This window comes from Amphiura filiformis, chromosome 1 (assembly GCF_039555335.1).
Source record: "Amphiura filiformis chromosome 1, Afil_fr2py, whole genome shotgun sequence".
In the NCBI taxonomy this organism is placed as follows: Eukaryota; Metazoa; Echinodermata; class Ophiuroidea; order Amphilepidida; family Amphiuridae; genus Amphiura; species Amphiura filiformis.
The window spans coordinates 80,842,847-80,862,608 of NC_092628.1; the positions used below are offsets into that span (position 1 = coordinate 80,842,847).

The 19,762-nt window shown below is 36.5% G+C and overlaps 1 protein-coding gene across 1 annotated transcript in view; it reads left to right on the forward strand.

Annotated features, from left to right (window-relative positions):
• Nucleotides 1-19,762, forward strand: part of LOC140154403 (transmembrane protein 132D-like) — a 56,446-nt gene that overhangs the window by 18,230 nt on the left and 18,454 nt on the right. Inside the window, exons 3-6 of the mRNA XM_072176974.1 lie at nt 2,171-2,317; nt 2,688-2,723; nt 15,639-15,813; nt 16,194-16,337. Coding sequence (XP_072033075.1) covers nt 2,171-2,317; nt 2,688-2,723; nt 15,639-15,813; nt 16,194-16,337 — 502 coding nt within the window. The remainder of the gene's footprint in view (nt 1-2,170; nt 2,318-2,687; nt 2,724-15,638; nt 15,814-16,193; nt 16,338-19,762) is intronic.

Genomic DNA, 19,762 nt, shown 5'->3' on the forward strand with positions numbered 1-19,762 from the left:
GTAACCTGACGGACCCTAAAATTAGGCCCGACCCTGACTTATTTTTGCAAAAAAAAATTAAATTAAATTTTAATAAAAATTCCCTTTAAAAGGGAAAGCCAGCCTCAATGTAGAAGAGGTCTTGTAATTAGTTTTGGTCAATGTGAAAGGCATTTTTAGGATCACGCTTACATCTACATGACAGTCCACCAAACCATCAACGATGAGAACATGCACACTGAAACAGCAGAAAACATTAATTCCTAATCTCATGTCAACTCTTTTAATTCATTACATGTACTCCAAATTGTTCTGGTCTGTTTGTTTTGTTGTTGTTGTTGTTGTTGTTGTTGTTGTTGTCGTTGGTTTTTTTTGTCTTTTCAGCTTTTTACCCACGATATCTCAATTTCAAATTTTGTAATACCAGAACTTACGAACTCAATATCTTCGCTTAGGAATGTCCGATTTCACTGCTTTCGATATATACACTGCGGTTTGAGTTAACTTACATGTACATTTTTGTTTAAAATAACTTAATTAATTCGCAATGTATAGTTTAAGCCTACTATATTATAATAGATAGTGGCCAGCACATTTATAAAGGACTGGTTACTCACTACAATCTTCACTCTTAAACTGTGTTTTTCTGAATGTGCTGATCATGTTGATTGCTAGTCGGAAACTCCTCTGAAGCTATGGACATGGCATCTTACATACTCCATTCTATAACAGTCTGCCTAGTGCCTTGTGTGTTTTCTCTTCAATCATTTTGTTGAATGTAATTTTATGAATCAAATAGTTATGTGTCATTTTATTTATAATAAAGAAGTTATTAAATTAATAAAGTAAGACAATTTATTTATCTATAAGTGCATGTCAAATGGGGTACATTGTTCAATACTATATGCATAAATTATGCCCATATTATCATATAATATTATATGATTATAGCTAGGCCCTAAAAACTTTATTTTGCATCGGATTTTTCCCGTTGAAAAGACAAAACTGATGTTTATGATAGCAACCATTTCATCAATAACATTTTGAGTCATTTTTATCCATAAAACGACACAGGATATGATAGATAACTACTTTCACATCAATATGGTCCATATGATCACAGATTGTTGAGAATCTGTGATATGATCCGGGATATGATGAAGATTTTGATTCTATAGATCTGTTATCAACATGATATCACGCTGTTCAGTGGTCAAGTAGTAAGGCCCCCCGGTCAAGGACACTGATAGGACATCATAGGTGATGTCAGATTTTCTTCTGCTGACCATATGATGCTATATGTATTAACTATTATTGTTACATTTAGGCCTTTAAACTTTTAAAGTCATAATTAATTAGTTCAAACATAACTTTGGTAATACTCACTGTTTTTACGTTTGTTGAAACGGCAAAACATACTTACTTTTCCTAACAAATCAATTAAAATATTTTAAAAAAATTTAACCACAAAAAGTAAAAAAAAAAATCATTCCAATACCACTAAAATATAATCTCTTGAGTAAACTGACCCCAAACCTGAAACAGGTACCAGCCCGAATGGGCTGGCGAAAAAAGGAGACAAAAGTTCCAAGGCCTTTTATCAAAGACAATTTACAGCTTTAACAGTAAAAAAAAAAATCAGGGTGGTGATGGACTAGCAGCAGATGGGGTAGACTGTCTCTCTCTAAAAAATATTTTGGGTAATAGGTAAAATCAGGCCAATGCAAAATTCATGTTAAATCAGCAGACTTTTTGTGATCCTGTGTCCTTTTCAGCTCTTTTCTACATGGACAAAATTCTCAACAAGTAGACCTAGGCTATTTCTTAAATATGTAGGCTATACCTATTCCTCAAGATATCTCCGTAATTCACCTTTTAATTTCGGTAAATCCCATAAGCCTTTGCGAGTACACCTGAGAATTTGTCATTTGACGTCACGCCGACTTGCAATGCGCAGTAACGATGTTCGATAAACGATGTGCGCATCGGCGCAGATCAGCGTGACATCAAATGACGAGGTCTCAGTTGTACTCACAAAGGGTTATGGGATTTACCGAAAAAGTAAATTGAAAGGAATCCAAGCATATGAATATTAATTATCATAGTTCATTACGAATGATATTATTACAAAATGTTATTGTTTTGAAATTGTTTTCTAATTGTTTGGTTTTTGTTTGTTTGTATAATACAGAGCCAAAGCTAGGCAAGGCCTGCAGGTAATAGCGGTTCATGCTGTAGACACGAGAGCCTGGAGTATATCATCAAGAGTGAACCCAAAAGGCTCCCTCGCCATGGTTACAATGTTACGCAGAGAAGAAGCTACCGCCTCTTATGATGGGTACGTTACGAGTTTCTCTTTGTTTCCTATTTGCCATATCTCAGTTCTTTTTTTTTATCACATTTTTGTTTTATTTAATCTTTCTCTTAATATTTTTTCCTGTTTCTTGTTTAGTTATAATTTTAAATTTTCCTTTCTGTCTCTTGTGCAATGTAAATTGTATACTGCGTACTGTTTCATAGTTACGCAGAATTCCATTTCTTTATTTCAAATTATCAATGTTGTTACAAGAAAACTAATTAAGGTATTGGCTTACTTGTCTTGATCTCTCTCAAAACCAATTTTCTAGCTTCAAACTCATTGTGTTTCAGATCTACATAAATGTTCATCAATGTCAGTAAAAGTAATGTTCCCAACTTGATTTTTACAGGTATGCTTCTGCTGTTGACAATGCAGGGACAGTGGGGTAAGTCATTTTCAGAAACAGACTACATATATTTGCAAGCTCTCTCAATAATAGCAATCCATGATCCAAATCCAGGTTGTACTATCAGAAAGTGTTGTTGAAATGGGGTAGAGCCAAAATGCTCATTCCCAATGGCATAGCTCAATGACCCCTATTAAACAAGTGAAGCTCACATTTTGACCTCAAGTTAGGGAACATAAGTTTTTGTACCCAATATATCCAGAAGTCGTTCTTAGAAGCATTTTGGGGTTTACTATGCACATTTGCTCTTTTCTGTAGAAAGATGAAGTTTCAGCTGGATATTCAGGGAATACATTTTTATAGATTTGGATCTACAACATGTATTGAACATACCAAGTGGAAGCTCTGGTTTTTAAACCAACTTGTTTAGGATTAATATAAATAGGCCTACATGTATAGTCTTCAAATTGATAAAACCTGGGGGGGGGGGGTCAAACCTGTGCCCACCAGCGTACAAAACTAGGGGTCTATCAGTGTAGAAATGTCAAAAATGGGGTGATTTTGTATGGGAGAGCCCAAAATTTCACATCATTAACAATCAAAAATAGCTTTTTACAGTACAAAATCACGCTCCGAAATTTCAATTTTGAGGACCAATTGTTCAAAAAAGGGGGTCATTCAGTGTAGGCTACTGAAAAAAACGGGGTAATTGGGTGTAGGATTTGCCCAAAATAACGGGGTCATTTCATGGACAAATGACATATGTCAATATATGGGAGTGCCCCCCCATAAAACCATGGTCTGATAAAACATAGACCATTTAAATGGTATGGATAAAACCAGGGTCTGTGATAACATTTTATATGGGACTTTATACCATGATTATGCTATTAAAATTTGACAGGCCCAGCATTTGCATGTACCATGTAGAAACAATCATGTAGATGCCCTTTGAGAACCTCAAATTGAGGTCATAAATTACCAGAGAAGGCAAAACAAATTATTGTTGGTGATATGGATACACCACATGTCCCCCAGTGACTGTTTGATAGTAGACATGCAAGTACAAGGTCAAACCCATTTGAAATGGAATTCAGCATATCACTACCCATGACCTCATAAGGTCACCACTTTTACAGGAAGATCAATTTATTCTCATCATGGAAGTCTGATCAAAGCAGTCCCCATTCTGTGCTACTTTGAGCTTACTACGGTGGTGGTTATTGTTTTATATTACAAGTTTATAAATTATGATTTGTCTCAAAACTCAGAATTTTATACAAATGCCTCAAAATTTTAAATATTTCCTGCACATAATTCAACTTTTTAAGAAAGTTAGTAATTTGTGTGATATAATTGTTATCAGAGGTCCTCTTACTGAAATTTCTTTCTTTGCAAAAGACAATCTAGTTTACTTTGAAATTCAAAATGCTACCTGAATTTAAATTAAATGTATAGACCTGCTATGATAGAAAATGAACCTTCAGTCACTTCTAACATTTGTGCCCTATATATTCAGTCTATGATATGTTTTTATAGCACTAGATATTTAGGTTACAAACTGGAATGGATTACATGAGAGTACTGCTTAAAAAAACTTTTATCTTCTGGAATTACAGATAACAGTTGAAGCCATCATTTCACTTGGCCAGTTTGTGTTTATCTGAAATGTATCTGATTAAAGGTGGCACTGACTGTTGGGTCATGCATTATTAGCTATATTGTAACATTTGCTGCAGAGAACGACCGCAATATTTTTCAAAATTCTTTTTTTTTACATGATTGTAATGTACTTTTATAGTAATCTAACATACTCTGCGAAAATCAAGACTTTCTAGGTGCTGTAGTTTTGTGTCAAAATCTGAGATTTTAAATAAACTGTGATGAAATAGTTGAACGCGTACCCGATGTTCATAACACAGTATGTATACATGGTGTGCGGGATGGTCATACACACATCGGTTATCAGAGGACCATGCCGTAGCATGACCGACAGTGACACGCATTGGCGTCATCGGCGCTGGTAGTAAATTCCAACTTTCTTTGCTTTACCTCGGTTGTTGGCCTCAAAATTAAAACGGGACATATCTAACAATAAAAACGACATTTTATTGAAAAGAAACACTATAAATCTATTTTTTATGATTAATGTTACAATATGGCATTTTAAATAATTATGATGTTCTTAATGTGTAAAGTGAATTACTTACCATTGTCACTTAACATTTTCATATGGCATGCTTATTAGGGGAGGGTGCTAGTACTGGAGGGGGAAATAGTACTGGAGGGGGAAAGGGCAAGTCTTTGTTGTTTTCATTCAGTGATGGTCATTGTCCAGGGATGGCATGTTTTTGTTCATCTTTAGAATTTGACCTCACCAAAGTTTGTCATAAATTTAGCCACAAAATTAAATTAAAGAGGAAGGCTTTATGGGTGGCCATATATTATTGGGGTTCTGAACAAAGTTCACAGAAATGAAAGAATCACTTTGTGGATGATTAGATAGTTAAATGCATGCTTATTATACTAATTATTCAAGAAGGTTTACTGACCAGGGCAAGGATAAACTCATTATTTATTTTTCATAAGCAAATTTAGTAGGATTGTAAACCTTTCATCTTCACTTTAGTCTGTAATATTTCTAATTAAAACACATCAAAATTAACTTATTTTAATATAATGCTCAATAGGCTACTTATAAATGAAATGTAAACATTCAAGTACTCATCAAAACAATCCAATGACTAATTCAATGTTACATTTTTCTTCATTTGTCTGTGGATCAAATTAGCAACACTATTGTTTGTGAATGCTAAACATGTGAACCTGTACTGAAGCAGTGAATTCCTCAACATTTGTAATAAGCAAAACAAGGCCATTACTGTTTAAATGTGTACTTGAAAGCTCTTGAACACTGAAAGGAATACCTACTAATCAGGAGGAATCACATTTCGGCTTGTTACAGTATATTATTTACAGCTATTATTGTCCCAGCGACATCTGGGGTCATCATCAGGTCATGTAACTCTTGTCACGACTAGTTAGCTCTAAACATTCAAGTTGTTCTTTTGTTTGCAAACAATCTGTGTTATTATTTAACCAGAGCATTAAACTGTCACATGATTTTGAAATCTAACATAGTTATCAACAAAAGTTATAACTTTTATGACATATTTGCTTCATTTCTTGGTCACTGTTAAGAAATTTTGCAGATATTGATGTAAAACATAGCTTTTCAAATGGTGTGTAGTATAGCTGAGTAATGTTGAGGGTTTAGGGAAGGTTAAGTGTTGCTTAAGGGGATCGGATGGGGTTGAATTCAACACTAGAGAGGCATGAAACATACTATTTAGGCTTTCAACATAACAATGCATGTGTATCCCGCATATGTTGAATACATTATAAGTAATGTATTTATAAATGATTTATTTTTGATACAATTAAATGGTTACTAGATGGGAAGTTCATAACAGGGTCATGTCTGCCAGGTAGGATTTTTCTTTTTCATTTTTCCACATAATCTGGTTTCTTTATGATCCCTCACCTCATCGACATGATCAATCACCTGAGATCAGTGTTGTTTGGTTTTAGTATTTACGTAATTTTTGGAAATTTAAGTAGATTTTATGTAGGCCCTAAGGTTTTTTTCATGTTCAAAACATTCTTTTCCCCGACTCATACTCTCAGGGGCTGTGCAATAATTATGTGTACCCCAGTCCCCATGGGTCAGTGGTGAATTCTCAATGCTCGGCCAAAAATTGCTTCCCCCCCTCCTTTGATGACTGGCTTTGACCATGCCAAATTCTGTTGCCCCTCCCCCTTTCAACATGCCAACAAATCTTTGCCCCCTTGGCAGATTTTTGGGAACCCAAAATTATAAACCTTTAATTTAAATTTTAGGGTTCCAAATGTGAGTGCATTGAGCAGGAAATTGTGCTCATTTTAATGTTTGTACACCTTTTTAATGCGTAATATCGATTGCGGCCAAACTATCTCAACCAAAATTTGCTTCCCCCCTTTTGAATGGTTAAAAAATTGTGCCCACCCCTATAATTCATCACCACCCTGAGGGTACAAATAAATTATTACACCTCAGTAGATGTAATCATGGAAAACAATTGCAGTTGCAACCTGATGATTCTATAAGGGGATGCTCCATCAGGAAACCACTTCCCCAGATGAAAAAAAACCTTGTTTGCCTTCATTGCAATCTTTCATGGAACACCAATTGTATTCAAAATATAATTTGTGAATGTCCGTGGGGGACAAGGTGAAAGATTCTGTCTGGAGCCCCTTCATATTTCCTCCTTAGCTTAATAGGTTTGTGCCTGCTCACCTATACATGGGTTGGTTGGCCCCTTGGCAAGTTCATTACCAGGTTTAGATGTATCCTAGCCTAGGTACTAGCACTTATTCTGCTTGGTAATGTTAGCAGAGTGATGACTGATCATTTTCCTGCAACTGGCCGAGTGTCAAGTGGGAAACTGATGACTAGCTTGGAGTCCCCAAGACTAGACTGTGCCAGTTATCCTGCATATCCCCCTCATCCAAGGTGAAGTTCATATTTTCATATCTAATATATACACTACAGTAATGATGTATGACCATGTAGGGATTGGGCAATGAACTCAAAACATGAAGTCAAATTGTATGATTGATTACTGTAGGTTTATTGAACTTTGTCACCAGAATTGATGCTATTTTTGACTCAAGTGGGAGCTTCTTGATGGGGTCTACAACATATATGATGTGACCTGTGTTCACCGAATTGGTTATTGATTGAATCTATTTTTGTTGTGTCATGGTTTTGCTAGCCATCATTGGCATGAAAACGGAAATTACAATTTTTACCCCACATTTAGCAATAGTAATAACACCTGCTCTGTACATGAAATCTGTATTTTAGATCATCCATGTTCAGATGGAATACCATCCAGCATATCAGTCTGCCACCAATATCTGTGGTCTGTACCATCATAGATACTACCATACCATCAGGGATGTGTAAACATGGTAGCATAGACTTCGGAACAGGCGGGTGGCTAGCAAGGAATCAGCCCCAATAATTTGTGTGTGGGTGCAGTGACATAGCGTCATAGGGGCACCCCCAATCGATGCAAAGTTTAGAAAATCCCACAGGAAAATTGTTGAAAAATGGCTTGTGCCCCCCCATTAGACCTGGTTCCCCCAATCATGGTCGGTGGCCCCCAATATGATGACCCACGCTTCGGCACTGTATGGGACTGTGGGTGCTTGAATACCCTATACCCCCCTGCCCCCTCCCCTTCTAATTCCAGGTGAAGTAAAAACACTGTAATCAGATACCAGAAATATGGCAGTTTTTGACTTATTTTTTGCATTTTGCCAAATTTTTTTGCTTCTAGGATGGGAACCTCTAACTCGGGCACCCCAGAATGAGTCATCAATAAAATATGGTTTTGTAAGCCCCCCCCCCCTTCATGTTTAAAAATGTTCTGAAAAGCCATTGTGTTGGTCTGCATTGTGACCACAACAATGAAAATGTGAACAATAGGCTTGTTCAGACGATCGCTTGTAAAGTCGCTTGTAACTACTTTCAAATGTAAACTTGTATGTAGTGCCCGTCTAAACGCACTCGCATGTAGCTACATGCAAGTTACAAGTGACGATTTTACATGTAAGATATCTTACATGTAGTGAATAACATTCAAAAGTAAGGCCAGTGTGAACAAGACTTGCATGTTAGCTCGCTTGTAAGCATGACCTTGATGACCCAATCCTATTCTGATTGTGCATAATCATGGTATAATTTACCAGTGAAGGTCACTCTTACAAGTGAGTTGGCTTACATGTAAGTCCCGTGTGGACACACACTCACTTGTAGCATAATTTAATTGCTGGCTCGCTTGTAAGTAACATTCAAATGTAGGCTACCGTCTAAACACACCTTATATTGGTTTATGCAGATCACTACCATCTGATCAAAACAGGTTTATTACCTAATCAAAAGTTTTATGACATATTTTTGGTTTTCATCATAATGCTTTTTTCCCTTTCAAATTATTCTGTGAATAACAAAATAATGGGAACAAAACATGGCCAATCAAATTGAGAGAGAGGCAATTATTGGCAAGGTCCTTTAATCCTTCTTGTTTGGTATGCAGCAGTTTAATTTTATTTTTTATTGCTGACTGACTGTAATTGTGGTAGTTAATACGGCTTCATTTAATTAGCCCATTTGTAGTATTCAGTAGTTAGTCAACCTGAAGAAATAGATTCATACTGAACATGCTGAAGGCCACTGAAGCTCATGAGTCTTATTCTAAAGGAGCGTTTTGTGATCGTAGTATCCTTTTTGTGACATTTTTCAGAAGATATCCACGAAAAAAGCTTATTCCCAAAATGTCAGTTGATTCTGCATTTGTGAAGTTATCCATGATAATGTGTATTACACTGCTTTATAGGCCACTGTGTGTAATTCATTCTGGTACATGTACACCGGAATGTAATTCAAATTTGACGATATTTTTGCTAAACAAATTAATCTGCAAGAAGTTTTTTGTACATAAACATTATGTAGCCAGAGGTTTCCAGTGGTATAAAAATTGCAACTTTTTTTTTGAGAAAAGTGTGGGATGAGGCTGTGGATGAATAAATCCATAGAATTTATCCTGAAAACATAGTTTTTCAATCATCAAATTTTGAAATTCTATTCGCCTATTGCACGGTTCTATGGTAATAGTAATAGACATGAAAGGAAGTATTACGTTTTCCCATTCGTGCATGCTGCCAGATCGAGGCTCTCCTCGCATATAGCGGAACCATGCAATAGGTGAATAAAGCAAATTTAACCCATTTTGTTGAAGGATAGGCCTACATGATCATGTAGTATGTGTTGCAGACATGTATGTGTATGTACAGTATCCATAGCATACAGGGAGAAAACCATACCAAATATCTAATTTTCATAAGCAATTTTGTTAGGGACCATTCAAGCTGGTGGGGAGGGGGTAATTGGAATCCAATTTTTTTTTTTTTTTTTTGAGTCTTGAGGTGGAATCTGAATTTTTTACTTGAACCATGAGAAGGATATGTCAAGTTCTAAATGGAGAAAGGGAAAATCAAGGGGTGAAGCTGAAAATTTTGCTGGAGGAAATGTGACATTTTTGGTCAAAACTCCCACCCTCCCCCTTGGCGTAAATATTGAACGGGTCCCTAATTTTGTATAAACTATAATGAGCTCTATAGCAAACTGCATAAAGTGACAATTTCTTGGCGCACCTTCAATTCCTTTTTGAAATGAAACTTCCTACATCATCATCTACATTTGTTGTTAAATTTAATTAAGCTTTGTCTGGGGTAACAAAGTCTGTTTTGAATTGCAATTATTATTCTCCATAGTTTGGAGATGAGGTAACCGAATATTTAGATAAATACATGAAGTTGGGAATCTAAATTATTTATATACAGCTTGTGTGTGCATCTCAATCATTACTTCCCCCTTGGTATCATATTAACGGTGGTGAAATACAAAGGGGGATTCTCCTCTCTTCAAGTCTATCATACCGATTACGTGAGGCAATGTTGCATAGTGTATGCAATTAGGTTGGCAATGTATTCAGCACCAGGCTGGTTACAATGGCGGCATAGAGCACCAAGCATATCATGTTTTCAGGATCAGCTTTGAGTACTTTGCTCCCACTGGCCTTATTTATGAATTGCATAGCCCTGTAGAAGTAATGATATCACTAGATTAATTCCATGCTAGAATTCTATTAAGAACGTGGAAACAAAATAAATTTGATGTAAAAAATAGGTCAGATGCTTACTCGCTAGGATCCACAACATGTTCATCTATCAGGGCACAGTTCTTTAACCTCAATACATTTGTACATTCATTGAATGACCTTTGAAAATTTGGGTGCAAAAACTCATACGCTGCAACTTTTTGCACTATGATTGTTTAATTTAGGTTATTGAACGATGCCATTGGGATGAGGCCATTATGGTACATAGTGACTATTTGTTAAGATCAAAGTGTAGGCCTACTTTTGTAGCAAGCATGCATGTATGTACTGTTACTACTGTATGCCTACAGGTTTAACTGTCCCGGTTACTGTACTTCATCAAATTAACCAATTTCCCCTACAATCTTATCCAGTCTGTAAAAGTATAAGATGTTTTTTGAAAAAGAAATACTGGTTTGGATAATAGGCCTAACGTAAAAATTCTATAATAAGCATATGTGCCTATTAACGAGTTGCTCTGACAAAGGTTTGGAGTAGTTTGTTACACTTTTTTGTTTTTTTTCTTATTTACAAATATCTGCAACACAGATATTTGTAAATTAAAAGAAAAATAAATGAAAAAGTTTAGCAAACTACTCTAAACATTCATTCTTGTCATAGCAACTCGTTAATAGGCGCATATTCTTATTATCGAATTTTTATGGTATATTCACTGAATGAAAACAGACAAAAAATGATGCCGCTTGTGGTTGCTGTTGCTGCTGCTGATGATGACTGCAATGATGATGATAATGACTACAAAGATGGATGATGACAATGATGATGATAATATCTGCGACAGTGGGGGCAGCTTTGGTAGAACCTGTTTGTTTATGATAGACTTATTAACCCTAACCGAACCTCAAAACAAAATATAGGCTGCTCCCATTTCATGGTCCAACAAAAAGCTGAATTCACAAATCATCTGCAAGCGTGGGTATCCCATGTGATACAATTGCATCATCATGCGAACAGTCACATGGGCACAAAAAGCTTGGCTGGCTAAGGTAGACCCCATGGCAAGTGCACGTGTCTGACTGTCTGGCACTCGAGGGGTCCCTGGTTCAAAACTGCACCCAAGAAAAAAAGTTTTCTCTTCTTCTTCTTTCTGTCTTCCTTTGTTTGTTCGTTCGTTCCTTCTTTCCTTTCCCTTCACCAAAAAGCACCTGGAGCATTAGGGTTAATCATGAAATCATATTCTTGTTATCCACTTTGTATAGTCAGGCTTTGAAAATTTGAGTCAGACTTTGAGAGCCTCATTCCGGGAAATTTGGTGTTGGAGGGAGATTTTGGGTTTGAAAATAAAAGAAAGACAAATCTTATTCAAAGGAAATCTTCAAAGTCTTCTTGAAAGAAAATTATGAGCAATATTTCTGGGAGATTCACATTTTTATAACCCAATGTATAATATTAATAATAGTATCATAACCATGACGGTGTTAAAGAATATTTCATATAATAGCGAGTGTGATCGATGCACACTTTAATCGACAGAACCTGGGAGGGATTTATTAATTTTAGTAATCGTACACAGACTTTAAATAGATTTGTGACAAAATGCTCAGTGAAGAACTTGACTATTGCTTAGAAACAAGTGAAACATGGTGAATGTGACGTTAATTGTAGCATTATCCTAAGACGTGTCACCCAAGAGAATATTAGGTTTAATCTTCAATGTCAAAATATTGAATTATATAATATTATTTGTCAGAGTCAACACGCTTCGCTAGAACCGAAGGCATGTAATTGTATAGGCCTTTTTCCTCTTATGAGGTTCGCCATCATAAACCTTCTAAGTGAGCCGACATAACAAATTTTTCTCCATAGCTGCCGCCATATTTAAAGTGCTACTAGATTGAAAGAGAAAAGCCGCGTATTATAATAAGTGCTAGTGGCTGGACAATTGTGCATTAAAGGAAAAATTAATGATGTTTATGTGAGTCAGTTTATTCTAGTTGGTGTTTCTGAACCTCCCTTCATGAAAATAGATACTATGCAAAGTTTTACAGGAACTATTTTCATGGCTGGTGCAACCATTGAGGTTAATCAAAAATAAAGTGGGAGCAATATCGTTGACTTGTTTTTTATATGTACATGTATACTTGCTCAATGCTCCATCATATTTTGGGGTCCATGTACAGTCACCATGCACCTTGGTCTAGGGCGGGCGGACATTTTGTAATTGAATTTAGAAGAGCAGTAACAGCATCATTTGATTTGCATTACATTCCTGATGTTAAATCTACATCATTTTCACAAATTTTGGTACAAAATAGGAAGCAGGCATTTCCGTTTTTTTATAATTGGTGTTTGCTTGTAGTTCTATGGAGAGTATGCCCATTGAGGGTGCTATAAATGACATTTAGACAGTGGCAGCACTATGGGGGATTTTTTTTTTTTTTTTCTCCAGTTTTAAGGCCTTGTCAACCTTAAAAAACCAAAAAACAACCTTCAAAAATCTGAAATTACCTTTCCCCCCATGCCATCCCCCCAACCCCCCGAAAAAAATTCCCTGGCGTCGCCACCTCATTTAATAGTACTTCAATGGTTAATTTCTTTAAAATGTAATTTTCCTGAAATCAGTACTAACATGTAGAGATATCAAATAGTATCTTGTCTGCTCTTTTCCAAATACTAAAAAGTCCTATACCTCAATAAATAATGAAACCTAGTGTCACCCCAGCATTCACATTTACTTAAAACTAGAAATTTTGTCAAGTTAAAAGATATTCAAATGCAGCATAAACCTTATAGGGTCTATGAATGCAGCAAAAAATTTGCTCTTTATGAATTTCAGATGCTATAGCCATGATAACGAAAAACATAATGACAAAGCAACATTGATGTACTAAATAATGGGGTAAAAACCAGACATTGGACAGGCATTATGAGCACCATGTTGCGTTGGCAACAAATCCAGGTGTTACGAATGTGCAATTTTTTCCATGACATCAAATTTGTTTCAGTTTATTGTATCTTTTGTGATGATAAGCCAAAAGGATCAGTTTGGGATTTAACAGATTGTAAATGTTTTGAGCTTTTTATGCATAATTTCATCCATATTTCATCAGTATGCATCTATAAAGCAATCCATTACAACCTATATAGGACATTAGCATTGATTTTATTGATAGCAATAAGAGACAGCGGGCCTGACAAAACTAGATACCGATTTGGGTCGCTCCTTACCACAGTACAAAATGTAGATCTTATCAGTAAATCTTTGCTTCTTTTGTGACTTGGTTTATTCGGTACGTGCGTCTCTCCCTAGCAATTGTGGAATGGTTGACTAATTGAGTTCTCTTTCTAGGCGCTGAATCGTTGGAGATTTTAGTTGCTATTAGGCACGTCCACATGGCGGGTTCTCGAGCAAAAACTTAAGGGAATTGGCCGTGTGAATTGTCTTGAGGATTACAATCCCAAAGTTTGCCCCCAAATTTATCCCAATAATTTAGGGTAGTGCTACCACCGTGTGTACATTTCAGTGCTGAGCTTAACCTTGGTTTAATTATGATATTAAATGAAGCTCAATTTGGTGCTCCATTAGATTGCCATTAAAAATTCGGGTTGTAATTCCGAAGCTGTTGTCTAGCATTGCAAAACTCAAGGATTCCTGTCTTCAATGGAGTCATATGGCACACAGTCAGCAGTAGCCAGTAGTGGCACCAGAATTGTTTTTTTGGGAAAAGTGAATTTTTTTGGGGGGGGGGTGTAAAATCAACCAATTTTGCACAAAATTGCTGCAAAAAGTGGAAATTTGTGTGCTTTTGGGCTTTTGCCTTAAACTGGAGGGGGGCAAGAAAAATATTTGGGGGATAATGCTCCCCCTTTCCCCCCTCCCCTGTAGCACCGCCACTGACAGTCAGGGATTGACTTATGAAATGCAATTCTCAAGCACGCGCACGCTGATCTTCAAGGATTCTGTGACCATCTGAACACGACTTAGGAGAGCAATCAACCATCAATAGCCACAGGGCTTGAAATCATTTGAGAAACAAAATGTTTTTTATTTGCTTTAAATGTTTTGTGTAAATAATGATGTGGTTTCTAGTATAGTTCTCTTTTGTAGCTTGGACCAAGTTCAAATGAGCGTAGCCTTTGTTGGATTAAGTTTGTCAAATAGGTTCTGTGTGTGTGTGTGTCACATTCAAGTAAATAATGCATGAATTGGGCAGGATCATTAAAATATTTTGATCGCTATCATTTAGTTGTAATGAAAACCTATTTCAATAGACTTTAAGTTGTGGAAATATTTGCATGGGCTGTTTCTGTTTGCTGAGACAGGCTAATTTTTGTGGGACAAATTTTCATGAAATTGCTACAAGAAGTTTGTTGATTGTTTGCTTGATTGATCGATCGATTGTTTGATTGATTGATTGATTGATTTTATCATGCATTCATCTTCTATCTTGGTTATGTTCAGTCTCTCTAGAATGCTGGTCATATTTGTTATGCATTTGCTTTTCAACAGGTATTATCAGGTATTTTCTTGAAGATAAGATCATGTGACAGTTTCAATTCTTTGTAAATGATTTTAAAGGAACATTGAAATAAAACAAATGAATAAGTTGGATATTCAAATTTATAAATAGAGCAAATACTGATGATTTGAGTAAGTTGGAGATTCAAATTTATAAATAGAGCAAAATACTGATGATTTGAAATGTGCTTTAGCCTCATTGCTCAGTACAACCAGTATGAGTTAAATGTTCTTTTTCAGCCAGGTCCACAGAGGTTCTAGCTTCAAGCTCTGGTCTCTGAGGAATTTTCAATCCTTAGTCAAACTGAGTGAAAGAACCATTTTGTGATTACGGTCCCCAATGATTTATGCAAGTGTGTGGAGAAATTGGATCATGAATTCCCTTAACACATGAGTAGACAACCAAATGAAGCATTTGACTCTATTGCGCAATATCTCAGCAAAAGAGAGCGGTCAATTATGAAGCTATCTTAGGATTTTTAGTTGAAACCTTAACCACTGACCTGCTCAGTATATGGATATGATCGTCAAGTGTTTTGGGTTATACATAAAGCTTTAGAAAACCAGAATAGTATAGTCAAGCCAAGAGCCGATTTGGTTCTGAAATGCATGCATGCTAAAGGTAATATCTTGCAATGTAACACGTACTTCATAACTTATATGCACTAATAAACTGAACCAACGTTTGTTTTTGTTTTCTATGTACAGATATAATGGTCTCTCAGTAGCATTTACAGTGGAATTTGAGGTACTCAATGGCACTGATGGGTTTCGACCAATCAACTGGCGTATTGATTATGAGGAGGTGATGCATACCATGGAAGTGCGTACAACACTTGAAGTGCGCCCTCATAGTACGCACTCGTTGTTATCCATAACTGAGGTAAGTTGTATGAAGGGAGTTACTATTTACCTCAGGAACCTGAGGTTAGAACCTGAGTTGCAGACAAAGAAGATTATACCCAAAGAGTACCAACTCAGAATTGCCCCTGTGTGTAACACCATTGTAAATCTGCCATTTTGGTTTATCGCTCATGGAGGGCAAATAGTGTACCTCCTGCATTTTTCAGCGAGAGCCAAAAATTGGATGATGGGAAAATCACGAATTCAATGTTTCCTGATTTCCAAAATGGAAAGTTATTTGGGATCCATTTCATCACTTGCATCTGTGAATGTGTTTAATTGTGTGGATATATATTCTCAACTGAAACTAAAACTAATAACTTATTTTGAACATGTTTTAAATTTCATTTTGTTTTTCAGGAGGGAAACATTGTCAACACAGCTGTATTGAATGGTGTGAGAGTAAATAAAGTAATGAGAGTACTAGCGGCATCCTATGCTGGTCAAGTATCCGATGTAACAGGCCGGGCGGCATGTCAAAGTACCGATACCACGGTAATACAGGTGAGTATATGCTGAGCTACAGCATCATTGGTGCTCTTGTTGGAAAGTTGTCACAGAATCTGTGGTATTGACTCTGCCTAGTTGAGGGGTATCCTGTGCATGGCAATTCGTTTATATATGTAACAGGCCAGTGTTCAATGGTACAGGTACCACAGTAGAACTCAGTAATGTACGTAATCATTGGTGCTCTTGTAGGAAAGTTGGGGTGATCCTTCATGTAATATATTGTGTAAGAAAGCCTAAGCTAATCCTAACCCAAACCCTAATCCTAACTCTAATCCTTATCCTAACCCTCCTAAATTTTGTGTATAATTACATGAAGGAGTAACCGAAAGTTGCTCAAAATGTAAATGTTGTAGAATGACTCCAGAATGCAAGGATATACTTCCAAGCTGTTATCTTACATAAAGTGGGCAATTCCAAGCGCATCATTCCGCAATGCGAAGTTTGCACATGAATTTCTTTTTAATGCAGCAGCCAAACATGTAGGTGAATCATAGCATAATGGTAAACTATTTTGGTATGTGAATGATTAAGAAATTAGAAACCCAATTGCATATGCAAACTTCGTGTTGCGGACTGATGCGCTTAGAATTGCCCATGTATACGTAACAGCCCAGGCGACATATCACGGTACATTATTGTACCACAGTGATTCAGATGAGTGCTGTGAGCTGCAGCAGCATTGGTGCTCTTATTGAGAAGTTGTGTACTGAATCCCAAAATCATGTGTCTGGACTGAGTTTTGATGTCCCATTTCACTAAGATTAATATTATGATTGAAATAACAGGGTTTTACCAGTGGCGGCACCAAGGGAGGGGGAATAGGAGAATTTTCCTAAAATTTGCCTTTGCCCCTTATTGTCCTCCCCTTCCACTTTCCTCCAGTCAAAACAAGAAACTGGCAACATTCCAACTGTTTAGGCAAAAAATGCCAAATTTTAGGTACTTTTTGGGTTCCCCCCTAAACTTGTCTTGAACCCCCGGTGCCTCCACTGGGTTGTGCATATGGTAATCAAACGTCAGATTGATTACTGTAAAAACTTGATAGTTAGCATATGTGCTTACTATTGAGCGCTTTTAAAATATGCAAATATGAAGTGCCCCATCCACAAAAGTGTAATGGGTTTTGAGCAAATCATTGATACACAAACAAGTTAACCTGCAAACTTGTGTCTCAACCCCATTAGCTCAGTGGGTAAAGCGCCAGACTTCGGTACAATTTCATATGATGTTTTAAAAAGCGCTTGATAGTAAGCACATATGCTAGCTATCAAGTTTTTACGGTATATGTCTTTGTGCCACTGGCTACAGGTGGAGGTATAGCACATGATTGTGTGTCAGTAGTTTAGGAAGGTGAAGTGTACAGCACTACCATTGATACTCCTCTTGGAAAGCTAATCCCTCCCTCCCATAATATGTCTGTACACAGACCAAGATTAAACATATCCTATGCAGACAACAGTATTAGATGGAACAAGCCATGCAACATGTCATAATGCTTTGATCAGCCCCATAATAGTATGACTCTAAATTGAGCACACGAAGCAGAGCACAATGAGGGAATGTGTGCTGTAGATATATTTGCAGTTACATGTATATGAATGCATGTTTTATGTGGGTTCTCTTATGTGGAGATGCATTAAATCCCATTTCCACAGTTTATTTTTATAGCTTTCTTTTTTTTTTGGCGTAAAATAAGTCACCCTTGTTCTGTATGTTGTCCAACCAAGTAATAACATCTCCCAAGACTCCAGTGATTTAAGCAAAGAGATGAGTTCTATAATACAATTTCACCCTTTAGTAAACCCAGATTTGTAAAGTGCTAGATATTCCAAGTTCTTATCATCAGTAACAAGCAACCCACGCATTGTGCCTAGCATTGCGTAAAACACAAATACAAGTGTTTTGATAGCTAAAGGTTTTGCAGAAAATGGCTTTTTCTTTGCTCCGCTAAAATGAGGTCAACAAGTCTGATTTTCAGGGAAAAAAATCGCCATTGTATTTAAAATCAGTGGGCTATTCCATTTAAAATCCACACTACCCCTGTGGAAGAATTTGGAAATATCTTCCACAGGGGGAGTATGAATTTCAAATGGAATGAACACATTAGGCAGTTCCATTTGGATTTCATACACCCTCTGCAAAAGATTCAAACCGAATCTTCTACAGAGGGAGAATGAGTTTCAAAAGAGAGCTGCCTAATGTTATAATTCCATTTGAAATTCATACTCCCATTGTGGAAGACATTTCGAAATTCTTCCACAGGGGTAGTATGGATTTTAAATGGAATAGCCCACTGTATGTGGATTTACAATTTCAGTGGTTTCAGAGATACTAGTAGATATTTTCATGTCTGAAATGAGAAAAGTAATAATCTGTTGACTTCTGGATGGGAAAATATAATCATTTTTATTCTGCTCACCGAAGCATCATGATTTTCACGATTTCTGGAGGATTATCTTGTCATCTTTACACCGCATTTGCCAATACATTCTAGATTTATTTTATCGTATACAATTGTATACAAAATTTCATTTTACCATGTCTTGCATTCTTATGCATGAATTACACCAGGCTGACTTTCCTAGCCTCTATAAATCTCAGTAATTTTATCACCCAATCAAAAATCACAGCCACAAATTTGATATTTCCTCTGGCATTATATCAATTGCAAGAAAGGTTATGAAAACATACGGCACTTCATTTTGGGTGCAAATAGTATAAAAATTCAACATTTCTGAACAATAGGATGAATACGATCTAGAAGTGATCCTTTAAGGGACCGTTCACAAACACTTGTAGCGGGGGCAGGGGCTGATGCAACAAGGGGGCCGTGCAAATTTTTATCCCTCAAAAGGGGCCTTTAAAAAATCATCATAATTTGTCTTGTAGAATATGAGTTTACAGTATTTTTTAAGGGGTTGATCACGGCCAAAAGGGGGGGCCTGAAAAGAATATGTGAATTTTTCATTTTGCAGCAGGCCCCCCTTTACAAGTGTTTGTGAACAGTCCCTAGCAGCGAAGTAGGTAATGGTACTGCAATATCAATATGGTGGTGCACATTATGGCCCATGGGGGTTCTGGTGTTCTTGAACTGATATTATTCGTTAGGACAGGTATTATATATCGGTTTCGGTGACAGTCGTAGCCTGGTATTAAAAGGAAGTTGACATTTTATCTATTCAACGTGTCAGATAGGACTTGGAGTAAGAGGAATGCTTAACCGATTGCCTGTCCACAATGATTTTGTATTAAAACAAGTAGAGGCATCTTCAGTTTAGGAAATAATATCGAATAGTATTAGTATTCAACATACAGATATGTATCAGAATTGTCTAGGAATTTGTGCTTTCTTAGGTTGAAGACACACATATTAAAAATATCTGTAGATAAAATTTTAGGTTTTGAATACATTTATAGAA